The following is a 13,744-nucleotide window of genomic DNA, read 5'->3' as shown; positions in this document are numbered from 1 at the left end:
AAAGTCCACGCTTTACTCGCTCGATTAAAGGAATGGTCAATTACACACATCCCGAGGGAAGAGAATAGGGAAGCGGATGCACTAGCCAATCTAGGCTCGTCTACAAATATGAAAGGATCGAAATCTGGTATGGTCGTACAACTTATGCATTCGGTACTGGATGCAAATAGCTATTATGAGGTCAACGCGACCAACTTGGTCTAGGACTGGAGAAATGAGATCATTGACTATCTCGAGCACGGAAAGTTCCCTAAAGATCCCAAGGCATCTCGGGTGCTACGCACTAAGGCAGCGCGATATAGTTTTAAAAGAGGTCAATTGTACAGAAGATCTTTCCAAGGCGTGTTGGCCCGATGTTTGGGAGCTTTTGAAGCTAATTATGTTATGCGAGAAGTCCACGAAGGGATCTGCGGAAATCATTCGGCTGCGTATTCCTTCTTGCTAAAATTAATTAGGGCAGGAAACCACTAGCCCTGGATGGAAGAAGATGCCAAGGTCTATGTTCAAAAATGTGATAATGTCAACACTACGCACCGTTGGTACATCAACCGGCAGAGCCACCATACTTGGTTTTGTCACCATGGCCATTCATGAAGTGGGGGTGGATATCGTCGGACCACTACCACCAGCCACCGGCAAGGTAAGATTTCTTTTGATTTTAACTAACTATTTTTCTATGTGGGTTGAAGCAGGTCCTTATCAGAAGATTGGCGAACAAGAAGTAGTAGATATCTTGTAGGAGAATATAATTTGCAGATTTGGGATACCAAAAGAGATTGCCTTTGACAACATGCCACAGTTTATAGGCTCAAAGGTCACAAAGTTCCTTGAAGACTTAAAAATCAAAAGGATTACATCATCACCCTATCATCTGAGTGAAAATGTCCAAGCAGAATCAACCAACAAGGTTATTATACAAAATTTCATCTCCCGTCTTCTGGCAAAGACGTTGATGACAAGCGACTGTCCTCTACACAGAAGGACTTACTTGTGCCAGTCATACCTAGTAGCGGATACAGAACTCCACGATGATGGAATCAAGCTCCCCACTTAAAGAGAACGGCCCTAAAGTCAAAGAATATGTATAAAAATACGTAAAACCTTCTTAGGTAAGGTTATCCGCTCCGTCAAATCAGGAGTGATAATGTCTAAATCTTGGCAATGGCAATCTTCCTTCACATTAGGGATATTGGTAGAAGGGTACACGCCAATGGCCCACATACGAGGTTTAGCGGAAGGATATTTCTCTTCAAAGTCTTTAGTTATGACAAGACTTCTTGGGATGATGGTACTCACCGTAGGATGAGTAGCATCATCAGCTTTACCATTATTTTTTGAAGAACTAGGGTTTCTGGAAGAAGAAGCCATTTTTATCAAAAAGGAAAGGAAGGGTTTCTCTAAAGAAGAAGGCTAAAGAAAGGTTGAAGACAAAGTACGAGTTGAGTAAAGAGAGTTTGAGAAAATTTGGAGAATTATGAAGTATAAATGAAGAAGTTCGATGTGTGTAAGTAAAGGAATAAATGGCTAAAATCGTGGCCATAATTACCTCGTTAACCGGCAAAAGTGATGTTAAATCGTGGGATGACGCGTGTTTTGGGGCATTAAATGCAGAGAGACGTGCGCCTAATAAACCGTCAGAAACTTTTTAAAGGGGGTCAGAGAATTTCCCGCTAAAAAAATATCTCTACCAACTTTCCGGTGACACAAAGTTATGCCACCGGAAAGCAGGGGAACTATCTGTATAGGGGTAAAATATGTTCATATTTAATGTTCGCATGAGAAAGTGACACGTGGAGCCGGAGATAGAGGACAGTCGAGCCTGAGGGCAGTGATCTCGCTTGTTGTCGGAGAGAACGATATTCATAAAGGCAAAGTAAATGCCTACCATCTGGTAGTATTTAATGAAGAATATTCTATAATATTAAGTACATGGTCTGTTACAGAGAATAAGATATTTATCGCCTACCGTTACACATTCTTTAATGGTCCTTGTAATAGTCATTTAAGAGGGGCATGATCCTAGGACCTTGTTCCCTAGGTACAATTATAAATAGTGAGCTCCACCATCATTGTAAGTGAGGAATAATCTAACAAACATATTCTACACTTTGTTCAAAGCTCAATATAATTTTATCTTCTTGTTAATTTATATAATTATTATTGTCCCGGAAGCCCTACTCCCGGAATTACGATTTCTGCTGTTTTATCTCCATATCAAGGCTAAGTATTACATTTCTATATAATTTATTCATCATCTTGGGATCAAGTTAATTCACTTGTCTATAAACCACGTATAAATTTAACTGTACCTTTTTACGGGTAAACACTAGTGTAGTCCCATAAGTGGGGTCTAGGAAGGGTAGAGTGTATGCAGACCTTACCCCTATCTTTAGAAAGGTAGAGATGTTATTTCCGATAGACCCTCGACTCAGGAAGGAAAAATGGAAGGGAAAATAACAAGCAAACCAATCTGACAACTGAAGCAAAAATACAAACTAACACTAAGTAATGCAATTAGAAACTGAAACAAGATAGCAACAAGTAATAACAACAATATAGCGATAAAAAAAATACAAGAAGGACACTAAGTGATGTATCAAAGCTACTATTACAAACAAGGAGAACACTCAACTATCTAACCTTTTACCTTTATTCTCAACCTCCATACATTCCTATCCATGGTTATATCTCGCCTAATCACCTCTCCCCAATATTTGTTTGGCCTGCCTCTACCTCTTCATTGGCCCTCCAACGCCAGCCTCTCATACCTCCTCATCAGAGTATCAACGGCTCTCCTCTTAACATGCCCGGACCATCTAAGTCTCGCCTCCCGCATCTTATCCTCCACAGGGGCCAACCCATTTTGCCCCGAATAACTTTATTTCTAATTCTATCTAACCTGGTATGTCCCCACATCCATCTCAATGTCCTCATTTCGGCCACCTTCATCTTCTGTAAATGGGAGTTCTTGATTGGCCAACACTCTGTCCCATAAAGAAATTATCATTTTAAATATATCATAAAAATTTTATATTCAACGAGATATGTCTGTATATCGAGAGTTTGTTCTCTCTCTCTCTCTCACACACACAACAAAGGAAAAAGATAGAGAATTCATGTACTTTACTCTTTTCCTGCGAATTTATCGTAATAATAAGAAAGTATAGAAATGTGTCATTTTCAAAAACGAAATAATTTCAAACAAAGTGGGGCGGATGAAGTATTATATTACCAGCCCGCAGAAAATCGATTTATCATTATTACAAATATTTTTTAGTTATATGACCCTTTTTACATAATTGTTGAAAAAATATAATACAAGAGATTGATAAATAAAACATACTTATTAGATATTTATAGGATTATTTTCTTCTATTCACATTATAATGGACACTCTTTTTCAACTTCATCTTCAAATAGTAGAAATGGCGTGGGGTAGCCATTGTTTAAGCTGGTATTTATTTTTTATCCAACATTTTTAATGCTTAGCAATAGTAGCCACTAGTCTATTAAAATTAATATGAAAAGACTGTGTTGCCCTTTCCTCCCCAAACGGAAATACACCAATGCATTCAAAACATAAAGACTTCGTATTCTCTGGTGTTTTCTTGGTACAAATCGCTGCTATGTCGAAGCATGTTAGAAATGGACCTCAGTGGACTTTTTTCGGATATGACGTTTTATGGGAGCTTTCGTGAAGATTTTAGATTCATCTCTACTTTTTTGTTTAAAATTTGGTTGACGTTGAAGCTATTATGCTTCTGCCATTTCTCTTGTGGCAGAATCGGTTCCTAGTTATTTTTCTTTCTAGTGAGTCTAATGTAATATGGTTTATTTGCTCTTAGCTCCTTGAATTTATTTTTAGATCTAAAAGTTGTGAAAATAAGAAAAAGAGTGATGAGTAAACAGGAAATGCAATTCCTTCCCAGAAGTTAAGGACATGTAGTCCTGAAGTCCTAATGTTAAATTCAAAAGTTAAGGACATGGTCCTGAACTTAGAGTTTCAAGTTCAAAAGTTAAGGAAATGTAGTCTTGAAGTCCTAAAGTTAAGTTCAATTGTTAAGGACACAAGTTCAAAAGTTAAGGACATGCAGTCCTTAACTTACAGTTACAAGTTCTAAAGTTAAGGACAGACAATCCTTAACTTATAGTTACAAGTTCAAAAGTTAAGGACATGCAGTCCTTAACTTACAGTTACAAGTTCAAAGGTCCTTAACTTTGATTTCCAAGTTCAAAAGTTAAGGACAGACAGTCCTTAACTTACAGTTACACGTTCAAAAGTTAAGGACAAACAGTCCTTAACTTACAGTTACAAGTTCAAAAGTTAAAGACAATAGGTCCTTAACTTTTACTTACAAGTTCAAAAGTTAAGGACGCTTGGTCTTGAAGTTTGAGTTCCAAGTTCAAAAGTTAAAGACATGCAACCTTGAAGTCCTGAACTTAGAGGTACAAGTTCAAAAATTAAGGACATGTAGTCCTGAAGTCCTGAACTTAGAGTTACAGGTTCAAAAGTTAAGGACATGTAGTCCTGAAGTCCTGAAGTTAAGTACAAAAGTTAAGGACATGAGCAGAAGAGTATTTTTGTCCGGGCAGTTAAAGTTTATTAAAGCAGTGGCTAAAGACTAAAGACATTTTAAACGGTGGCTTAAAAGTAAATACATGTATTATTAGTGGCCAACCGTGCACTTCCCCTTCAAATATGGAATTGGGCTGATTTTATGGCAGTGGGCTAAAATCTATCTGGGCTGCAAATTCTTACAAAACCCAATTAAAGGACAAAATTTGAGCGGGCAAAGTGGGATCCTTATAGCAGCTTCTTCTCAGTAACTCAAAACTCAAAAAGCAGCAGCCAGCTAAAATGGCTCCTTTTTCATTTCCATTTTGAAACTTTTCTCTCAAAAGAATACTGAGTTTACTCTTTCTAAGTGAAGCCCTCCGATTTCGTGCTTTTTACTTCTTTGACATTTTGGAAGAACGTTCCTTTTTCGTTTCAATGGTAGACTTAAAGAGGAAAAGAGGCCGAAAACCTAAAAATGCGGGGTCGGACTCCGGCGGCGGCGCGGAAACAGCCGTAGACGAAGGCGCAGTTTCTGCAAACCCTGTCGAGACCGCCACCAACGGCGATACACAAACTCACCGCCGCGGCCGTGGCCGCCTGAGGAAAGTCGAAGAAGTAGTTGACAGGGATATTGCGGCGTCACCGGAGAGACGAGGCCATAGATTCCCCGACCACAACCACGGCGAACTCACCGCCACAGTATTGAGTGGCGACTTGAGGCATGTCGCGGAGTTGGCTACCGCAGCGGCGAAGGCGGCACCGTCGATGGATGCGGTGGTGAAAGTGTTCTGCGTGCACACAGATCCGAATTTCTCGCTTCCGTGGCAGAGGAAGAGACAATACAGCTCTAGTAGTAGTGGTTTCATAATTAGTGGAAAAAGAGTGCTCACAAATGCTCACTCTGTGGAGCATCATACTCAAGTTAAGCTCAAGAAACGTGGCTCTGATACAAAATACCTAGCTACTGTACTCTCCATTGGAACTGAGTGTGACATTGGTATGTTCCATAACTTTTACGAGATTTATATACACCGACAATGTTATGTTTTCTATACATTAGTAGTGTTATTTAATGTGTTATAGCAGTTCAGTTACCATTTATTATAGAGTTTAAGTTATATGCACCGTAAGAATAAGGAATTTTTACATCATTATGTCACTTTTACTTATGCTAGCTTGTAACTTGTCTTACTAACATTACAAATCCCACATTTTAAGGAGGTATACCTCTACATGTGTTTTGGTGATCTAATAGTATAATTTTTTTACACCATGTGTATATAACTTAAACCCTTTATTATATGTTATCAATTAATGCTATTAAACAGAGTTATCTGCAATTAACTCCTTATTATTAATGCTATTAAGAATAAGAAATTTTTACATCATTAGGTCACTTTTACTTATGGTAGCATGTAACTTGTCTTACTAACATTACAAATCCGACATTTTAAGGAGGTATACCTGTACATGTGTTTTGGTGATCTAATAGTGTAATTTTTTTACACCCATGTGTATATAACTTAAACCCTTTATTATATGTTATCAATTATTAATGCTATTAAACAGAGTTATCTGCAATTAACTTTCAAGTGACCTAATTGTGTACATAATTTTTGTATTGTTAGTGCATTAAACTTAAACTAATTTTTACTCCTCGTCTTGATTTATGTGTTGATATTTGACTGCACTAAGATTACGAAAGAAAAGAACTTTGGAAATCCGTGGTCTAAAACAAGTCTTAGACATTTGTGGAGCTTAAATCATCTCATCAAGGGTAAAATGAGAAGTTTATAGTTAAATTGTTTTTAAATGTAGAAAGATGTCATTTTGGGACAGACTAAAAGAAAACACCATCACATAAATTGGGATTGAGAGTAGTAATTTACTAATTTTTGTTTGCCTGAATCTTCAATTTTGGTAAAATGAGAAGTTTATAGTTAAATTGTTTTTAAATGTAGAAAGATGTCATTTTGGGACAGACTAAAAGAAAACACCATCACATAAATTGGGATTGAGAGTAGTAATTTACTAATTTTTGTTTGCCTGAATCTTCAATTTTCTTAGCTGTTATATATATATATATCTTGCCTTAGTTTCCATTATTTTTCTTGGACAGACATCAGATTGTCAATTCAATGTTACTAACCTAGTGTGCATTTGGTACGGGGACAATGTTTTACCCTGGGAAATAATTAGTGTTTGATTGGGCTTAATAATGATCCCGTGACATTTTTTTGGTAGGAAAGATTGATAACATTGGTGGAAGCGAGTGATATGGAATAAAAGTTGAGATTTTTGTACATTTCAGTGAAATTTTATTCCTTTGGCCCAAAGCTTTGGTCTAGTGGTAAAACCGCAACTTGTGATGTAGGGGTTAGGTGCATCTCGCATGTTTTAACAGTGCCACAAACAAAAATTTGGTATTTAAGTGGAGAAGGATAGAGGGGCGGGTGCATGATCCATCGCGTTTCGAACCGTGTGCCACTGGCCCCAGGGATTTATTGTTTATCAAAAAATATTATTCCTCAGAACAATTTAAGGCGACCAAATATCATAAAATGATTTCATAAAGGAAGGAGTTTTTCGTCATACAAACACTCCCCTTAATTGCATCATTTTACTGTTAGAATTTGGTAAATTCAGTACTAAAAAGATCTTAAGCTAGCTATTTTGTTGTTATTATGAAACAGCAATGTTAACTGTGAATGATGATGAGTTCTGGGAAGGAGTATCACCTCTTGAATTTGGGGATTTGCCTGCACTGCAAGATGCTGTAACTGTTGTTGGATACCCTATAGGAGGAGATACGATCTCTGTGACTAGCGGTGTTGTCTCGCGCATTGAGATACTATCTTATGTTCATGTGTCGACCGAGCTCCTTGGATTGCAGGTTATGTTTTGAAGTTTCTCCCTTCCTGCAGATATTTTCTTTAATATGATATGTGGTTTTTATTTCCTTAATTTGGTTGCTATGGTTTTAATTCGGTGAGATTATTGTGCAGATAGATGCTGCCATCAATTCTGGAAATTCTGGTGGACCTGCATTCAATGATAAGGGGAAGTGTGTAGGTATTGCATTTCAATCCCTTAAGCATGAAGATGCCGAGAACATCGGTTATGTCATACCAACTCCAGTAATTATGCATTTCATCCAAGATTATGAGAAGAATGGAGCATATACAGGTACATGAAAATTCCAATAACATCTTGAACTTGATTAAATTGATGGTCTCAAAGTGCAAACTTATGTCTTATATGGGCTTCTCCTACATTGTAGGTTTTCCTGTCATTGGAGTTGAATGGCAAAAAATGGAAAATCCCGACCTCCGCAAGTCGGTTGGTATGGCACATAATCAGAAGGGTGTCCGGATCCGAAGAGTTGAGCCTACGGCTCCAGAATCTAATGTTCTAAAGCCTTCAGATGTTATCCTTAGCTTTGACGGAGTTGATATAGCCAATGATGGAACAGGTGAACACTGATTTCATCCCAAATTAGACATGTTTGAGACAGTTCTCTTAATATCAATGTGCTTCCTATTGAAATGATAGATTTATATTTTAGTCCGGCTTCCCCCTCGTCCCCTCACTCTCCTTTCCCTAATATGAACCTTGAGTCATCAAAGCCTTTCTGACTCGGCCTGGCCCGGTCGCCCTACGCGACTGGCGCTTCAAAGGGCGAAACTCTGGGTCGTAGTTTGCGACATATTTTCAGTAGGGGCCTTTAGTCTATTGATTAGAGTAGGGGTTGCGCGGGTTTCATTACTTTTCTTCCATTCCGTCGCAGAAAGAAAAGGATATATAATGATCGATTTGTACATTTCTCGAAAGAGTTCCTCGAGAGGACCATGCCCTAGCCAGTTGTCAACCCTAAAGGTTTTTTCTTCTGACCGTTTCCAATACCGAAGCCAATATTAGCAACAAAAATAGGCCATTGCTGTCTGATGGTTCTCCAAATGCTCACCCCAAATGAAGTTTTCACTGGTTTAGTACACTAGTGACCCTCTTAACCACACTTTTGATTTGTCATCTGCCTCCATAAAGGTTGTTCTTCACAGTCGTGTCTCCATAACCATTCTAGTAGCAGACACTTATTATGTACCCTTTAATTCCTTGTACCGGGACCACCTTCTCTTTTGCTGTTGTATTATGGCCGCTAGATTCTAGGGCCATTTTTGTATGTTAAACATGTTTAGCTTATGAGTCAAAAGTAAGTCTTTCTTAAATCTCATGCCTAGTCAAATATCATCATGTAAAATAAAACAGTGGGAGTATGAAAGACCTTATGGAATGTGATACCTAGTATTGAAGTCTCTTCCTGTTCTCCAATTATGTGTATTTGATCTTATTGATTACAAAAATGGTGATTTAAAGATTATGCTTTATATTCAGAAGAAAGAACGCTAGATAAGTGTAGATTAGTCAAAGTTGCATATTCATTATCTAGTGAGAAGTTAACAAACAAGTTTAAAGAAGAGATAAGACACTACTATTTAACGTCAGGTGATGTCCGACTAGTGTGAGTGGACTGTATAGTTGTGCTCAAGAGCAAGAAAGGAAAATTGAAATCATGAAAGCATCAAGATTTCATTTTCCCTTTATTTGTCTGCTTTTCTTGAGTATTTTATCTTTTAGATGCTTATCTGTAAAGGAAATATGAAATTCTGATAAATTCCATATAATGTATCCACAACATTCAAAAGATGTTGAGATACTGTGCAAATCATCATTGTGATTTAGGTACCCGGCGATTAGAAAGGGACTGAACAAAGAAAAATGATTATTCCTTTTCGAACAAAAGAAACATAACGATTACTATAAAAGTGGGGAGAAGGTTCAAATTCGTTTACTAGATGTCTATCCATTGGTGCTCTGGAATATGTTTTGAGCTTTGTCCTTACTCTTTGTTGGTATGTTTAGTTTTTTCCATATGGTCTGCTTTTTGTAATTTAGGTATTGAATTGTCTAGTAGTTAAATACATATTAACCTTTCATGCAAAGATGTTCATTTTGGTAGTCAAATACATTATGGTGTAATGTAAACATTGCTCAATAGGGTAGTAAATCTAGTTTCTCAAGCAATTTATGTCAGTGCAGAAGACTGCATTTAGTTCATTTCTATTTATCTTGATAGAATTGTTACTATTGTCAGCATTTCATTCTTGTGCACAGTTGATAGTAATATCTTTCATACCTCTTGGAATTCTCTCTCTTCTATGCTGCGATTAACTTATTTGACCACTCTGGAAGTAAGAAATAAAAGTCTTTGTTAGTGATGGGTGAAGGGGCAGAAGAAAATACAGAACAACTTTGTGTTGCTTGCTTTGGTAATACTGGCTATTGTATTGGCTACTCAAAACATTGATAAATATGTTAGGTATTGCAGGATTGTCCAATTCATAATCCTCGCACTAGGGTTCAAGAAGCATCCCATTGTTTAGCTGGGAATAATTGATTTGTGGAATCCCCATTGATATGATTAAAAAGGATCATATAGGTGCCAAAGAGGGATGGTTGGGAGGAATAATGGATGTTGCATGTTTTTCTTGTGGGAGGCCCTATATTTGGCCCAGCTCCAAACTCAATCCCAGCTACACCTAAGAGACTAAAAATTAAGTTCTAATCACAAATATAGATGACTTTATGAGATGGAAATTAGAAATTCTCTATCACTGAATTTCTGAACTTCATTATTATTATTATTTTGAAAATTGTAAATTCCTGATTTTGGTATTGTTATTTTTCAGTACCGTTCAGGCATGGAGAGCGCATTGGTTTCAGCTATCTTGTTTCTCAAAAATATACTGGAGATGATGCTCGAGTGAAAGTTCTTCGTAAATCTAAGACTCTAGAATTCAAAATAAAGCTTAACGCACATAAACGATTGATTCCAGCTCATATCAAGGGAAAACCTCCTTCTTACTACATTGTCGGTGGATTTGTTTTCACTGCTGTTTCTGTTCCATATTTACGTTCAGAGGTTTGTAATCAACTGCATAACTTCATATTTTATTTATTACTTGTTCGCCATGCCTTTGAGGGCTTACATATCTTGCTTGGGTACCACTTTTTTCCCTTAAATTTAGTATGGAAAAGATTATGAATTTGATGCTCCAGTTAAGTTGTTGGACAAACTCCTACACGCAATGGCACAATCAATTGATGAACAACTGGTTGTGGTTTCTCAGGTCAGTCTAGCTCTTTGTCGATTTACTAGTCTGTTATATCTAAGGCTCCTTTCTGATCTGCCTTGCCCACTTCCTATTAGGTGCTTGTGGCTGACATCAATATTGGTTATGAAGAACTAGTTAACACTCAGGTGAGAAGAAAATATTGTGGGACTACAGAGCTGAGTAGTATTTACGAATTAGGGAGCTGCCATTGTAGTTTTTTCACGTGCATCTATATGTTTTGATTTGACATTGAATGAATGTAATCTAGGTTCTTGCTTTCAACGGCAAGCCTATAAAAAATCTGAAGAGCTTGGCTAACATGGTGGAGGCCTGTAAAGAAGAATACATGAAGTTTGATCTTGATTATGATCAGGTTATCTCTCTATCTGATTTTTATGTCCTTTCCTTTCTTTTCTTTTCTTTTCTTATCCTTCTGGACCTCTCAAGGTGATTCTGTTGTTTTTTTTAGATTGTTGTACTGCAGACTAAAAATGCAAAAGCAGCAACGTCAGATATTCTTGCAATGCATTGTATACCTTCAGCCATGTCTGATGATCTGAATGAGAGCTGTTTTTGATGGTATCGAAGCTCAGGACTCTCCGCATTCACCTTTTCTCCTCTTTGAGCTACTTTTTTGTGTTTCTACTCCTATTATCTTTGGTCAATTTGCATAGATTGTGGAGTTTCTACTGGCAACTGTGGTGTCATCGATGGCCTCTCCATAAGAGAGTTCCTGTTCTCTTCCCTGCGATAGGAACTGAACAGATGCTATGAAGTTTTGGTACCTTTTTTTCCCCGAGTGCGCAGTTCAAAACATGGTAGATAATGGGCTCGTCCCTTTACCCTTCTCCACTTAAATACCTACCTATTATATTGTCCAGCTAGTATACTAGATTTTCTTATAGTGCATTCCTGAGATACAAGTGGAGAGTGCTGTTTCTCCAGTAGTGGCTTTGAGTGCTTTAAAGCCAACGTAGAATGTGGTTCAGAAGTCCTATCAGGAGATCACTCTGCTGCACTCTCCCTCTCAGCCCGCCTTTCATTTCTACCTATACGATTTATGTTCTTGTAGAAACATACCTTTATATGTGCTTGCAGGATTTACTTTTCAATATCCTTTAGCATTACGCTTGTCTGCGAACTGCATAATGATGATGAGGTCATGAACATCTAGCTTAGCTACCTTTTTGTGTTGTATTCGTTTTTTGCCCTCTGTAACAAGGGAAACTTTTTTAGCTGAAGATAACGCTAGAGCCGCTAACACAACATTCAGAAATGTCTTTGTTCCTTTCCCTACTTAACATTGGAGAATCCAATGGCTATAATTGTTACGTTGTGACAACCCAGGCGAATCTCATATCATGACAAAACATGAGATGTTGAATATATAAGTAAACAAGCCTTATACCTTAGTGATGCGTTTTAAAGTTGTGTGGATCTAGGCCCAAAGCGGATAATGAGCTTGTTTGGATTGGCTTGTCTTTAAGTGCTTTTAAGCCAAAATGGGTTTTAAGCTATTTTGTAGTGTTAGTAAAGTAAAAAAAGTGCTTTTAAGCACTTATTTTTAAGCTAAAATGACAAAAACAAGGTAAAAGCCAAAAGTTGGAATTCCTAATTTATGGCTTAAAAACTATTTTGGCTTAAAAGTCACTTAAAACAAGCACATCCAAACGGGCTCAATATCACTAGTGAATTTGAGCTGTTACATATGGTATCAGAGCCATTCTGTGTGGAACCTTGATATGGTGGGACAAATTTTAGCTATCAACTAAGAGCTTGTTTGACCAAGTTGTCAAAAACTGCTTATTTTGAAATGATTTTTTTTTTGTTTAAATATGTTTTTTGAAAAAGTACTTTTGCAAAATAGTAGTTTGTGTTCGGCCAATTCGTTTGAATAATGCTTTTTGCAAGCTCATTGTGTTTGATTATTTTTTAAAAAAAAGTACTTTTAAGTATCAAATTACCAAAAAAGGATAGTAAAGGTTCGATTTGCAATTAGTATTAAAAATAAATTTAAACATTTATTATAAAAGAATTTAATTGAAATATAAAATATAAAGTAAAAATATAAATTAAAAATTTCAATCAATATAATAGTTATTCCAAAGTAATAACATTGAGTGCTTGGTATTACTTATTGTTTATATGATACTTTAAATATGTCAAAATATATTGTTCAATATAAATTTAAAATTTACTCTTAGGAATAGGAGAAAAAGAATAAATTTATGATTAAAATAAAAAAGAAAAGAAATGTATAGTAGAATAAAAAGAAAAAGGAAAAGAAAAATGTTAAATTAATGAGGATAATTTGAAAAATATAAATTTATTGCAAAGTTATTTTTGTCTTGAACAAATTAGTTTTCCGCTTCTGCTTCTTGGAAGAAGCTAGAATTTGTAGCTTCTCCCCAAAAGCAGAAAAACTGCTTCTGTTGCTGCTCAAAAGTATTTTTTATTTTGGCCAAACACCTTAAACTTTTTATTAAAATACTTTTTTTACAAACAAAAAAAAGAAGTATTTTTGGTCTCCCAGAAGCTTGGCCAAACAGACTCTAAGTTTAGGCGAATCTCACATATTTTGGGATACATAGACATTTGTCTGTAAACACATAACCCCAGCAGGGGTCTGGTTTGGACATGCACAGCAATAGCTGATGCTGGCATAATCACAAACCAGACATAAAACATAAACACATGGAAGAGATAGGGGTTTGGGATTCATAAGATAGTAAGTATACAGTAAGTGATTGACAGGGCATGCTTGGGAGCACACATAAGGGAATGCATTAATCTAAAGGGGAAGGGGAGACATTATAACATGCTGGTAATGTAACTTGACTGCAGGTTTCACGACAGAATCACAAGCAGAAGTAGACAAGAATGAGAGAAACTGAAACAATTAAAGAAGCATGTTGTTGTTGAGGCTTTAAAATTAACTAGGACATACCAGTTGAGAATGCAAAGTGCAGAAAGATAAAGCAAGTCGGATTCTACAGTCTAGCCTTGGCTTTCA

The 13,744-nt window shown here is 36.7% G+C and overlaps 1 protein-coding gene across 1 annotated transcript; it reads left to right on the top strand.

The window, feature by feature from the left end:
• Positions 1-4,788: 4,788 nt before the first annotated feature.
• On the top strand, positions 4,789-12,007 carry LOC107828479 (protease Do-like 9). The gene is made up of 9 exons (XM_075244203.1): positions 4,789-5,555; positions 7,252-7,451; positions 7,564-7,744; positions 7,839-8,030; positions 10,306-10,538; positions 10,645-10,746; positions 10,827-10,877; positions 11,000-11,104; positions 11,201-12,007. The coding sequence occupies exons 1-9, from the start codon at positions 4,994-4,996 to the stop codon at positions 11,306-11,308; spliced, it is 1,734 nt and encodes a 577-aa protein (XP_075100304.1). The 5' UTR covers positions 4,789-4,993; the 3' UTR covers positions 11,309-12,007.
• Positions 12,008-13,744: the final 1,737 nt, after the last annotated feature.

This window comes from Nicotiana tabacum, chromosome 22 (genome assembly GCF_000715075.1).
Source record: "Nicotiana tabacum cultivar K326 chromosome 22, ASM71507v2, whole genome shotgun sequence".
Lineage (NCBI taxonomy): Eukaryota > Viridiplantae > Streptophyta > Magnoliopsida > Solanales > Solanaceae > Nicotiana > Nicotiana tabacum.
The sequence above is the reverse complement of the archived record's forward strand: the minus strand, read 5'-3'. Positions and strand labels throughout refer to the sequence as shown.